At 46.7% G+C, this 13,830-nt stretch overlaps 1 protein-coding gene across 21 annotated transcripts in view; it reads right to left on the bottom strand.

The window, feature by feature from the left end:
• Nucleotides 1-13,830, bottom strand: part of LOC135100892 (centromere protein F-like) — a 59,012-nt gene that overhangs the window by 36,189 nt on the left and 8,993 nt on the right. For 12 of the 21 annotated variants that reach the window (XM_064004431.1, XM_064004430.1, XM_064004435.1 and 9 more), the window contains 3 exons: nt 6,998-7,094; nt 4,280-4,416; nt 382-735 (listed from right to left, as the gene is read on the bottom strand). In XM_064004431.1, the coding sequence (XP_063860501.1) occupies nt 382-735; nt 4,280-4,416; nt 6,998-7,094 (588 nt within the window). Of the gene's footprint in view, nt 1-381; nt 736-4,279; nt 4,417-5,640; nt 5,697-6,997; nt 7,095-13,830 lie in introns of those variants that run through there. The other 9 variants (XM_064004442.1, XM_064004441.1, XM_064004440.1 and 6 more) reach the window with 3 other exon arrangements.

Genomic DNA, 13,830 nt, shown 5'->3' on the forward strand with positions numbered 1-13,830 from the left:
ACAGGCAGCAAAAATTGCAAGAAAAGCATTTAACGCAATTTTTCCTTTAGTGAACATCAATTCTCTTTAGCAAATACACTTTTTCTTGTAATTTTACGCTGACATCACTGGGACAGACACTACCAGCTTCCTGGAGAACCGTGACGTCACATGTCAACACAAGGCCGCCACGCCCCTCGCTGCTGCAGCCACGACACCCTCAACCCTAACCTGACTCTTTTGTCTTTAGTTGTGTTAAGTTCCTTGGTGGTACTTAGGTCGGAATCACAACGCGGTTACATGACGGAAGGGTCTCAGCACCCCGGCGGGAGCGAACGAGGCTGAGCAGTGCGCGGCCTGGCGACACATTGTGACGTCACAGCCCAGGCAGCCTCGACTTACTTGCGATTTAGCTTTGCGCTCCCGCTCCTGCAGCACCTGGAGGAGGCGTGAGTCATCGGTGGGTGGCGGGGTGACTAAGGAGGCGCGGGAGCCCCAGCGGGAGCCGGACAGGCCACCCCCGACAAGGACCCCGCCAAGGCCCGCCCCTCCTGACTCCCTGGCCATAGCCACCTCCCCCTCCAGGAGTGCCACTTCACGCTCCAGCGAAAGGATACGCGCGTCCTTGGTCTCCAGCAGCGCCGTCAGAGTGGCCGAGGTACCGGCGTCACCAGCAGCAGGGCCGTTGAGCCCCCACGGCCCCCCGAAGCTATGGTCGTGCTCGCGACGCAGCCGCTCCGCCACTTCCAGAGCCTCCTGCAGCCATACACCCACACCCGGTCAACCCCAAGCCACAGCCGCTCACTCCAACACCCGCAGGCACTACTACCGCCGCACACTAAGCGGCCAGCACACTGCCCGCTCTCACACAACACGTCAACCTCTGATTGTCACACAAACAGGTCAGCTGCGGCAATAGCCTTGACCCAAGACAGTGTCTGAGGGCGTGACCTTAGTGACAAGGAAGGCTTGGTTCATCTTTATGCCACAAATGTTACGGCCACCAGGTACAGCTATGTCCTGCTTGCCTGGATAATTATGCGACCGCTTGCAATTACTGACAACATACTAAGAGTGTACAACTTGGGGTTAACCGACAATCAGATATTGTTGTGAGGTCGGGGAGCGACTCTGTTCTTGCGCTACAGGAAGGAGGGGAGAGGAACTGTCACAGTGCTCACCACACTTAATTAACACTAATAAGGGCCACTTGCATTCACATTCACCCAGCACCATCACCACTACTACCATCACCACCACCATCATCATCATCACCACCACCATCACCACTACCATCACATTCATGGACGCCATACAACTCTCTGGATCAACTGGGGTTATCCCACAGTTTCTGGAACACCAGGGTTTTGCCACTAAAACAATAATTTGATGTCTTCCAGGCGAGGAGCCTCGTGCAAGATGGATCAGGAGAATTTCACCCTAGAGGGGATGTCGGCCCCATCAAGGCGGGTGTACAGCCCTGGGTCATAACTATTGAATCACCCAGCTAGTCGTGGCTCCAGTCACCAGGGAACTGTTGGCGTCGTCCCTGACCCCTGACACCTGCCCACTGACACCACAGCCCTCGCACCTGTGATCCGCAGCTGCAAGGATCCCACAGAGCTGTCTACTTCACAAATACCAGTCAGACACAAACGCACACGTACACACATACAAACACTAACAACAACTATAGTGTAGCAGACTTCAAGAATTGAATGACTGAACAAACGGTACATGCAGGTTGCAGCAACGACAGCGAGAAGCGGAACAGTTTTCTGATCACAACAATGATCAAGATGAAAAGTATAGTGGAGGACACTTGCACTGACTGCTTTCCTTATCCTCTCTCTCTCTCTCTCTCTCTCTCTCTCTCTCTCTCTCTCTCTCTCTCTCTCTCTCTCTCTCTCTCTCTCTCTCTCTCTCATACGCACACCTCGACGTGAACACAGACACACACACACACACACACACACACACACACACACGCACACACACACACACATTTTTAGTACTATAGGCTGAGCAACCAGAACAGTCCGCTCACGGTGGCACAGTGCAAGTCAAGGGCCAAAGAAGTGATCTACAACTCAAGCGTCTAGTGTAGCAGGTGCTGACGTAGCGCACAGTCATGTAGAATACGTCTAGTTCAAAGTTTACAGCTAAAAATAGTTACCCCTCAGAGATAAACACGAGCGGCTATCATAAACAAAAGCGTCAACAGAGAGAGAGAAAAAAAAAAGTAATTTCTCGCCTATCAGATTTAAGTGATGTCAGTAGTAAGTAGTAATAGTAGAACTGAACTACTTCTGAAATGCATGATACTGTAAATGGCTCAACTAGAACAAAATAAAAATGCATCTCATCTCTTTAGCAGGGAGAGGGGGAGGGAAAACAAACCCCTAATACGGTCATATGAAAATCTTAATGCAGAGAATGGTAATAATAATAACAATAACAATAAAAAGAAGAAAACTGATCATTATGCAAATCTGAGTATATTACATTCTCGTTTCCATTTCAAAAAAAGGGACTGCGTAGAGGACTATACCACATACATCACCAAATCAACTCATCCTTTCATTCTGTTAAATTTCCAGTCAGTTAAACATTATCATTTTCAGGGAAGAGCAGTAGTAATAGATAAGGATCAGGGCATTGAGACAACTGATCACAGAATAGATAGTGCAGGTCCACCTCAAAGCAAGGATATCCTAAGATTGTAAGGGAAGTGACGGGAGGGTTACCTAAAAGTGAAGCAGATTCGTCAGTCTTCAAGCAGTGTGTCAGTGTTTCAGTGTGCTGTGTGGGAAGGGACGGGGTGGGGTGGGGTTGGCTGGGATGGAGTGGGATGGGATGGGATGGATGGATGAAGAGTGTGTGTGTTTGTGTGTGTGTGTGTGTGTGTGTGTGTGTTATGCTGTGGTGTGTGTGTGTGTGTGTGTGTGTGTGTGTGTGTGTGTGTGTGTGTGTGTGTGTGTGTGTGTGTGTGTGTGTGTGTGTGTGTGAAGTAAGCAAGCAAAAAAGTAAGAACAAATGTGTAAGTATAAGTAGAAAGAAAAGAAAGAAGATAGGAAGCAAAGAAGGAAGAAGAGGAAGTAAGTAGTTGAAAAGCAGTTGAAAAAGTTAGCAAGGTAAGTGAGTAAGTAGTAAGTGCTTCTCTCTGGGGGTCTAGTGGTGGGAGGGCTTGGCAGCCTAAGTCTACGTATACCCGAGTACACAAAACTACACCCTGGAGAAGACCGCCGGGCCGAAACACACCCACAGGTACACACAAGCAGACACTCGTCCTCCTGCTGCCAGACGAAGCCAAAAGAAAAACTGAACAAGAGTAAAAAAAAGTCCCCCATTTGGCAAGAAAGAGAGATAGCAAGTTACAATTATGACTGATTTCTGGCACCCCTGGTACTGGAGGGTTCGAGTGGGTGGAAGGCGGTGACTGTGGTGTGTCTGGGCCTTGGGCGAGCTTCCCCACGACGACCTCTACCACTACTGAGGAAGGTCTTGGCTCTACTTCGGCAGGATCTCAGGTCAGGGGCCAACATGAGCCCGCGGCAGGGCAAGACGGTTACCCCCAGGCCAACGGGCGCGTGTCGACCCCAGCCCTTTCTAAGTCTAGTTACTTTAGGATTAGTTACGTTCCTTGATCTAGCAAGGTATGAGGTATGATACTCGGGTACAGTCTACTTTACCCCGGGCAGGAGTCTACCTATACCCGGGCACTTGGCATCCCTCACCACGGACGCGGCAACGGCACCTAGTCTGTCTGTCAACAGGTCACTCAGACCCAGCCAAGGAAGTGGTTCATTTAGCATTGTTTGATTGATACTCATAATCAAATAGTAAATGAAGAGTAAGACTGATCAGTGACTAGTATTTGAATGGTTTACCAATAGATCAATGAATGCAGGTCGACTAGCAATAGTTGATTAAATCATCTTTCCACGACTTCCAGCTGAGGCAAGTCAACGGAAGAGCTCGGTGTGAGGCGGGTTAAGCCGGATGTGCTGGGCGTGGGCGGCAGCGCAGGTGGGGGTGACCAGGCTGGCGGGGGCGGGGGACTCGCTGCCCGGGCGGCTGCTGTTGACGGCGGACCACAAGGGCGCGGGTCGGGCTGCCTTCCTCCCTCCCTTACACTCGCTAGGGGTCGAAGCGACCTCCCCCACCATTTTCCCTCCCTCCCTTCCTCCCTCAAAAACTCTCTCCCCTCGACGGAGTACACAGGCACACACACAGCCATGCCGGGAGGGTGGAGCGGCCCGACCCGCCACCCCAAGGGACGTTTATAATCGCTACTCACCTGGCGGAGCTTCTCACAGTCCTCCTCTCGCTGGCACAGAGTTTCCTTCAAACGGTCCAGTTCATTCTGGGTCTCCACAAGGCGCGCTCGCGTTTGTTCCAACTCTACTGACCCTTCCTCATCTATATTTTTATCACCTATAACAACATGCAACAGCGCCATCAATCATGTGACAGAGGCGGGCGCTACGGTCGACACAGCACGGCCACACGTTGTCACTAGCCTACAGGAGGGGTGGGGGTCGGGGGGGAACGCCGGGCCGGCCAACCTCACCCTCCTAATTCAGGGCGGCAGGGATGGTGGGGACATGAAGGGTTGGAGGTGCGAAGGGAGACTCGAGGTCATCAGTGACTGGACGTGTATCTACTCCGTTATGTTCACACAAAACCAGTTAGTTATTTTGTGGGGGAAAAAATGTATATATAAAAACATTGAAAGAGGATGTTTGAACTCGTTGTCTTATTCCAAGGTGGCTCTGCCTCGGAGACAAGATAAGGTGACACGGGAAACAGACTCCCCCCGCTAAGTCACTCTTGACGGGGGTTAGGGTGCTTTGTCCAGCCCGCTTCCCTTGCCCCGCCCCAATCTACGCCCTGGAACCCCACAACTTTTTAGGGACAAATCACTGCAGGCGTATCCTTACTGCACAGAGCTTTACGTATGAATAATGCAAACGTTTGTTGGAGTTTATACAAATGGGCTGTGCTTATTAATTAAGGATTCTGCGGCAGTAGTAAAATGCTCCTAAAAGTTGCGGGGCGTCAACAAACGGCAGGCTGATACAGGGACACAGCTGGAACCAAGGGCGGCGTGGCGGTGAGTCGGGGGACGTGAGGGGCGGAGAGAAAACATAGGAACGTGACATCACTAAGAGAAAAAAAAAAGTAGCGTGACTATTTTGCATAATTTCCGCGGGTGCTCGAGGTGATAAGCAAAGAGACAGGTAAGAAAGCGTAAGAAAGACTAGTCGAGTGAAACGAACTCTTGATCTTGTCCAAGACGAAAGTTACTGTCACTTCACCGAGAGGAGGAAGTCAGTTAAGGGAAAAAAAAAAAAAGACTAAAGGAGAGAGAAAAATCTAGAAGTGTCAGGATCATCAAAGTTGAGGACAGAATCAAGAGTGTTTATGATTAGTTATCAGTCTGAGTTCTGAGTCTGTGAGGTGTGGGTGCCGGGGTGACTGGGATATTTACTCTCTGCCCCGCCGTGTCGAGTCTACCTCCTCTAGACGACTCATCACTCTCCCCCGACCACCGTGACAGCCATACTGTATCAGACATAGTCGTGATGATAGTAATAATAAAGAAACATATAGTAGTAAGTAATAATAATAGCAAATACAAGACCAGGAAAGCTGCACCTGTTTCTGAAATACGGCCTGCATCTGTTGCATCATGGCCCGCTCCTCCTCCTTCCCTGAAACATAGTGGGAGATCGGTCACCCGGCCACGACACCTTCACCTACAGGAAACACACCCTAGTGAAGTCCTCGCTAATAATGAAATGATTAATGACGTAGCCAATGAGACGCTCTAGAGAGAATAACATCGTCTTAGTTCAAGGGGGCGACGTCTGAAAGCGACGAAGGGTTGTCGGCAGCTCCCAAGATGACGTCAGGAGACAACTAAGGGGGGTGGGGAGAGAGGCAGCAAGACAGAAAATTGTGGGGAAGAGAAAGAGCTGGCAGACAGTTTATTGGCCAATCACAAAAGACAGGTGTGGGAGAGCGGGTGGGAGGGGGAGGGAGGCGAGGGAGGGTAAAGAAAAGTAGAAATTCTAGTGAAAGTCTGATGTGGTTGTTTTCTTTTGATATATGCTCATCTGGGCCAGAATTCTGGGGACAAACTCGCCAATGGAGGAAGTGGAGGCTGAAAGACTTAAAAAATGCCTTAGCTGGAGAACAAGTAGTCGGCACCTGAAGGCCGGCGGGCCCCCGCACCTACCTGCTGGAGCCAATAACATAACAGGTGACGGAGCCAGCCGCGCCCCGAGCTGGACACAATGACTGGGAGAAGCAGGGAAGTACAGTGAATGAAGCCAGAGCAATATATTTTTTATCTTGAACTATAATGGTATAGACTATTTTAAACACTGATGGACATGGGTGCTGTGGGAACTACCTCAAACCTACGTACATCGTAAAGAAAATGATGAGATCATTAATGATGAAACATTATCATAACATTAAAAGTAGGTTAAAAAATGAGATGAGACTCGCAGAAGATGGTCTAATGGATGCCCTGGTCTAATGGAAGCCCTGCACCGGAACTGCAGCAGGTCGCCGGTGTGCCAGCCAGGGGCTGCTGTTTCCTCCGGGGGGATAGTGAGGGGGTCCCGTGATTATGAAATGTGACTAAGTACTCTCACTACCTCTGCCTCTGAGCTGCATTTGCATGTTGATGCTGGGCACCACGGCGGGCACCGCGAGAATGATAATGACTCATCGCTAAACTCTCTAAAGTCTAAAAACACTGACACAATGATGATGGTAATACCTGACACTAGTCATCACAAATAAAAATCCAAATAATTATATATATATATATATATATATATATATATATATATATATATATATATATATATATATATATATATATATATATATATATATAATCAGATCTGGTATAAAATGATACATTGAAAAGATGTAACTCCTAAATTGACACCCATTATAACAAGAGGCCACGTCAGGAACAGAGCCACGGACAACTTACCTATTCCTTTCTGCTGCAACATCTCCAGCAGCTTCTTGATACTTTCGTCACGCGCCGCAAGCGTCTGCTTCTGCGTCTCAATTCTGAGCTCCAGCTCCTGAAAACAGCAGAAAAGTGAACTTTGTACTTCTCTTGGTATTTGGCTGAGGAAAGGAGGTGAAGAAGAGATCAGATCCATGTTTACTTATATATTTGAAGGCAAAGAAGAAATATCTACACTTTACATGACACACTTCAAACAGCTACAAGTGACAACATACAGTGCAAGCAGCAGCCGAGTGTATGGACAGCAGGTGTGTCGCAGGCCGCCGCCCGCCGGTGCGACACACTCTGTGCAGCCTCGTCTACCACACACCACACATGGAGCTAAGGTCAGCTACGCCACTCAGATTTAACGAGACAAGCTTTACCGGGTTATGGATTTAGGATTAGATTTTATTAACAATATACGCATTCCTAGGGCAATCTATACACCAATCATATATACACACTGCCACTACCGAGGTGACCCACTATACCACGCCGCGCTCCGCCCCGATCGCTGCACCCACACAATATATATATATATATATATATATATATATATATATATATATATATATATATATATATATATATATATATATATATATATATATATATATATATATATATATACGCAAGCTTTTAGAAGTCAGCATGAAAACGTCATTAAAAGAGTAAACAGCCTGCCGGTCTGCCTGGTTCTTCCCCTCAGGCGACAGCGCGCAGGCTCGTGGCGCCTCTGAGGGAAGGAACCCTCAGCTTTAGCTCCCCATCCCTCCCGCCCGGCGACCGTGGAGGACGAGCCGTGCTGCCTTGGCGAAGTCTTAAGCCAGAGGTATTCCCATGGATATACTCAGTGAGCTGTTTGCCATCGCGGGTGAGAATGCTGTTTGCTTCTCCTAAACCAGCAGGTGGAGCAGGTCTCGCCACACCCGCAGCGACCGTCGCGTGATCGTGTAAGGTGGATATACGATTACTTTTAAATTTAAATTCTTTTCTGCCACCGAGCAAAGTTGTAGAGGAGCTACTTAAGTTCATTCCCTCGCACCGCGTCCCGCCCAGTCCCGACCTGGGCCACGGGGCATGCAAATCAGGCACACTGTAATTACCAAAACTTTCCACCAGGTATTCGAAGGCGCTTGCAAACTTTCCATATTCCATGTCCTTGTCTTCGTTTATTCTGTGCTGTCCACCGAAAGCCTTAGCTGCTTCCCGAATGACACGTTCTTCCGACAAGGCGTTTTATCTAGGCGTACCTACCCTTAGTATTTCCAGTGACAGGATTAACAGTAATCACGACCCACAAAGACTCACATCCTAACTAAACCATTATAGTATCTAGCATGTTCCCTCCACACCCGAGCAGGAGTCTTGATAACGCAAAGGAGAACTAAGGTCATTCTTATTAACACATTTAGTATACCTCTTGGCGTGACCTCCTCTCCTGATAGCCACCAGACACCAGGCACAACCCAAACATATCTGCCGAGGATACCCGTCACTCCATTACATAACTATAAGCTGACGACGAGGTGGAAATGAATGACGATAACGTGATGTGAGAGAGAGAGAGAGAGAGAGAGAGAGAGAGAGAGAGAGAGAGAGAGAGAGAGAGAGAGAGAGAGAGAGAGAGAGAGAGAGAGAGAGAGAGAGAGAGAGAGAGAGAGAGAGAGAGAGAGAGAGAGAGAGAGAGAGAGAGAGAGAGTAATCCTATCTAAACATACGGACGAGGAACACAACAACGAACTCGCAACACGGCCTCCTCATAACTCGTCCCTGCGATAGACGGACAGCCTTGGCATACACAGACAAGGCTCAGGTTGCCAAGCCCCTGACTGCCTCCACCAGCGGCCCATCCTACGGAAATGAACCTCTCTCTCTCTCTCTCTCTCTCTCTCTCTCTCTCTCTCTCTCTCTCTCTCTCTCTCTCTAAGTCTGTTAAAATATTCTTTTGTCAGTGCAAGTTTTTGTTTTTAAATCTCTCTCTCTCTCTCTCTCTCTCTCTCTCTCTCTCTCTCTCTCTCTCTCTCTCTCTCTCTCTCTCTCTCTCTCTCTCTCTCTCTCTCACTTCCAGGCTTTTACGTAACTTTCATTATTGGTCAATGCAAGTAAATAGCATTCCTTCTCTCTCTCTCTCTCTCTCTCTCTCTCTCTCTCTCTCTCTCTCTCTCTCTCTCTCTCTCTCTCTCTCTCTCTTCACGTCCACCCAATCAAGGCCTCTCTTCATAACCCATTTCCTATAATATCATTCCTTTTAATATCGCTTAACTTCACCACCAAAATTTACGAACTTACTGGTGGGAAGACGAGGCAAACTGTTCAATGGCAGAGGTGGGAATTATGTTAATGCTCCTGTGTTGCGAGTCCTCCCGAGTGCTCTAACATGTTGGGTTTGAGAGGCTCAGAGTATTTTATTCTCCGGGAGGGACGGTAGTGGGAGGGCGAGGGGAGAGATGGATGAGCAGGAAAAATGGTTCTCTCTCTCTCTCTCTCTCTCTCTCTCTCTCTCTCTCTCTCTCTCTCTCTCTCTCTCTCTCTCTCTCTCTTTCTAATATTGCCAGTGAAACTCTCGCAAGGAACAGTGTCCAGCCATGCCTTGACCACATGACCAGAGGGAAATGTAAGGAAAATAAGGAACAGAATAGCTCGGGAAGGGACTGAGTGACTGATAATACCTATTCTGCTCTGCCCATACAAGCCCCAACACAAGGCCGGCGTCCGCATGACAACTCGCTATTCATTACTTTGATGGACGGACAGAGTGGCGCCCAGTACCCCCTCTAGTGGCAGCTGGTGGAAGTTATTGATGGAGTTAACGTGATCTGTGTGTGTGTGTGTGTGTGTGTGTGTGTGTGTGTGTGTGTGTGTGTGTGTGTGTGTGTGTGTGTGTGTGTGTGTGTGTGTGTGTGTGTGTGTGTGTGTGTGTGTGTGTGTGTGTGTGTGTGTGTGTGTGTGTGTGTGTGTGTGTGTGTTTATATTTCAGTTAGTATATGTTTACAGTGTGTTTTACGTGGAGTTGTTATGTAATGTTTTTCAACTGATTGCTCCAGTTTATCTACATTAGTTTATCTAAATTAACCATTGTTTAAAATTATGCATAGAAAATGTGATTAAAAAAAAATATTAAACTGTGTGTGTGTGTGTGTGTGTGTGTGTGTGTGTGTGTGTGTGTGTGTGTGTGTGTGTGTGTGTGTGTGTGTGTGTGTGTGTGTGTGTGTGTGTGTGTGTGTGTGTGTGTGTGTGTGTGTGTGTTCCCTAGCATCCTATAACAACTGTAATGGCAGAGAACGACTCATAACACCCTACTAATCCTACAATCCTACGGCACTTCAGCAACACATTAAGACTAACGGCGCGACTCTCGACACCCGAATCATTAAGGCAGCGAAGACACCCAACCTTAATAACTCATACCCAGCAAATGATAGGGCTGACCTCAATCCTTCACCACTGATAATGGAGTATCCACACCTATCACTCAAGAATAGGTGAAAAAAAGACACTATTAATTCATATCCTGCAAATACTTGGAATAAAACGCTTGGCACCTAAAGGGGATCCAATGTCAAACTTTAACTACTGATATTTGAATTGAGGATACGCATCTATCACTCAGGAGTATTAGTGAAAAAATAATGTGATCTGAAGCCTTCATCAGTGATATCTGAATACGTGTGTATGCATTTTTCACTCAGGAATACCAGTGAGAAAAAAAATATGATCTGAAACTTTTACCACTGATATTTAAACAGAATATATGTATACCACACTGGAGTATTAGTGGGAAAAAATCTGATCAGAATTCTTCATCAGTGATATTTGAATACGTATATATGCATTTATCACTTAGGAATAACAGCGAGAAAAAGAGTAATCTGATCTCAGACCTTCATCTCTGATATCTGAATTGAACATGCGCATCTATGATCCATATTCTGAGAGACTTTTGGGCCACACCTCCACTACTTTCAAAAGACTCTAGTTGAAGTTACACGGATTTTTACAGGTTTTTGTAAGATTTTAGTGACAAAAGCTTTTCGTCTTATCATTTCCTCTCCTCTAACTGACTGTCTTCAGCCTCTTTCTCATCTCCGCAATGTTGCATCCCTTGCTATCTTCTACCGCTCTTTTCATGCTAACTGCTCTTCTGATCTTGCTAACTGCATGCCTCCCCTCCTCCCGCGGCCACGCTGCACAAGACTTTCTTCTTTCTCTCATCCCTATTCTGTCCACCTCTCTAATGAAAGAATTAACCAGTATTCTCAATAATTTATTCCTTTCTATGGTAAACTCTGGAACTCCTTGCCTGCTTTTGTACTTCTTCCTATGACTTGAACTCTTCCAAGAGGGAGGTTTCAAGACACTTATCCTTTAATTTTCGATGATTCTCATGACGTCTCTTTTGGGACTGGCGCCTAAGTGGGATCTTTTTTTCCTCCGGTTTTTTTTTCCCTTGGCCAGTGGCCCACTTACATAAAAAAAAGAATAACAAGAGTTCTATATTAGCAGCAGGAGATACACTCGTGAAAACCCGGATAATTATCTGTGTGGCCTTTGAAAGTGGTCGTGGTGAGAGTGCAAAACGTTTCTGAATACCGACCAGTCACTCAGGAATAGGTGAAAAAAAGGGATCTACATCAAAATTTCCGTAAAGAGGGAGGAGGTGGGAGTCAATTATCGTCAGAAATATTATAACGTCATGGACTCCCATTCCAATTCATGAATCGGGAATGTGCGGATCAGCTTTATGGAATTAGTTAGTGATACATATTTTAGAGCGGGATTTTTTTAAACATCATCTCTCTCTCTCTCTCTCTCTCTCTCTCTCTCTCTCTCTCTCTCTCTCTCTCTCTCTCTCTCTCTCTCTCTCTCTCTCATTTAAAGTCACGACAACCAGTAGTGAAATTAAAGGATGCGAAAGGTTACGATAAAAACGAGGCACATTGAGGAAAAATGGGTAGAGAAATCTACTAAAAAATAAAAAGAACTACTCCGAAAAAAAAATGAGAAAAAACGGGAATAATTATATAAAAAAAAAGAAGAAACTGACTTTGAAACCCAACCCGCGGCAGACAGGCAGCAAGAGGCGACTACAGTGCATCATCCATCACGTTCACTCTATATAACGTGACGATGGCGGGAGGGCGGGGAAGGACACACCGCTGGGTCACAGAGAGACCAGCTACTCACTACAGGAAGCGTCGCCGGGTTGAGAGGAGGGGGAGAGAACGAAAGAAAGAATGTATCGGGAACTTAATAAAGAAAAATAGGTAGGTTGGGCTACTAGACGGATAACAGAGGGTATGATGGAGCTGTGAATAATGCATAAGTGTGTGTGTGTGTGTGTGTGTGTGTGTGTGTGTGTGTGTGTGTGTGTGTGTGTGTGTGTGTGTGTGTGTGTGTAGTACAAGTGTGAAATGGAATAGGAAAAGTAAGCAATTCGTAGGTACAAGAAAAAAACCTGAATTTTGACAAGCGAGAGACCGCAACATACTTAACGAGAGAAAAAAAAACAAGAAAAGAAGAAGACGGAAAAGGAGGATAAAGACAAGCATGATGACAGTAAGAATGGTGAGGAGGGAGTGGCGGGGAAAGAGAGAGAAAGACAGAGAGAGCGAGAACAAAATACGATTAATAAATGCATATGAGAGTGGGCAGAACGAGGGACACAGAGAAGCGAACACAACGGCATCATCTACGAAAGGTCGCAACTTCTACGTGTGTCTAATGAAGGGAAGGGAGAGGGAAGGACAACACCAAGACGAAATCAGGAAATACTACGACGATTTTACGAGATGAGCGTACCGGGGAAGAGACATGGAAGACGAAGTGAAAGGCAGGGAAGATATGAAATGAAACGAAGCACGATTGATGGATAAGTAACGGAAGGGATAGATGAGGGAAGCGAAGGGAGGGAGGAAAAAGACACACGAAATTTGCGAATCATTAAAGAAGAAAGAGGAAGTTAAGGGAAGTGTTAGAAGAGAAAGGGAAAGGTGAAATGGAGACGAAATGTTGGACAACTAAAGGAAAAATAAAAAAAAAGAAGGGAAGGAGAAAAAAGACAAAATGAAGAATTAAGGTAAAAGGTATATAAAATAATGAAAAGGAAGGGAGGTAGACGAATGGGAAAAAAAAGAGACGGAATGAAGAACAATTAAAGGAAAGAAAAAGGGAACGAAAGAAAAGAAAAGGAAAGAGAAGGGATAAAAATGAAGGAAAGGAAAGACAAAGCAAAGCCAAGGCAAGGCCAGACAAAGAAAGGAAAGGAAAGGAAAGGGAAGGAAGGGAAGGGAAGGAAGGCAAAGGAAGGAGAGGGAAGGAAAGGGTAGGCAAGAGAAGGTAATGAAAGGAAGGGAAAGGAAGAGAAAGGAAAGGAAAGGGAAGGAAAGGAAAGGGAAGGGAAGGAAAGGGAAGGGAAGGAAATGAAAGGAAGAGAAGGGAAAGAAAGGAAAGGAAAGGCAAGAGAAGGCAATGAAAGGAAGGGAAAGGCAAGGGAAGGGACGGGAAGAAAGGCAAGAGAAGACAATGAAAGGAAGGGAAAAGCAAGGCAAGGCAAGGCAAGGCAAGGCGAGGCAAGGGAAGGGAAGGGAAGGGAAGGGAAGGGAAGGAGGGAGAACGAGAGGGAAGGTAGTACAAAGCCGTCTGCCACTACACACTACTTCATATAGCGGACTGTGTACTAATGAGGAATGTGCCGACGTCATTTCCAGGTAGATCATTTCTCACACCAATCAGCCGCCAGAGACAGTACGCCACCTTGTTCCTGATTGGTTGATTGCTTGACTCTCGCGCCGCCGCTACACCTT

The sequence above is a fragment of the Scylla paramamosain genome, chromosome 5, assembly GCF_035594125.1.
Source record: "Scylla paramamosain isolate STU-SP2022 chromosome 5, ASM3559412v1, whole genome shotgun sequence".
NCBI lineage: Eukaryota > Metazoa > Arthropoda > Malacostraca > Decapoda > Portunidae > Scylla > Scylla paramamosain.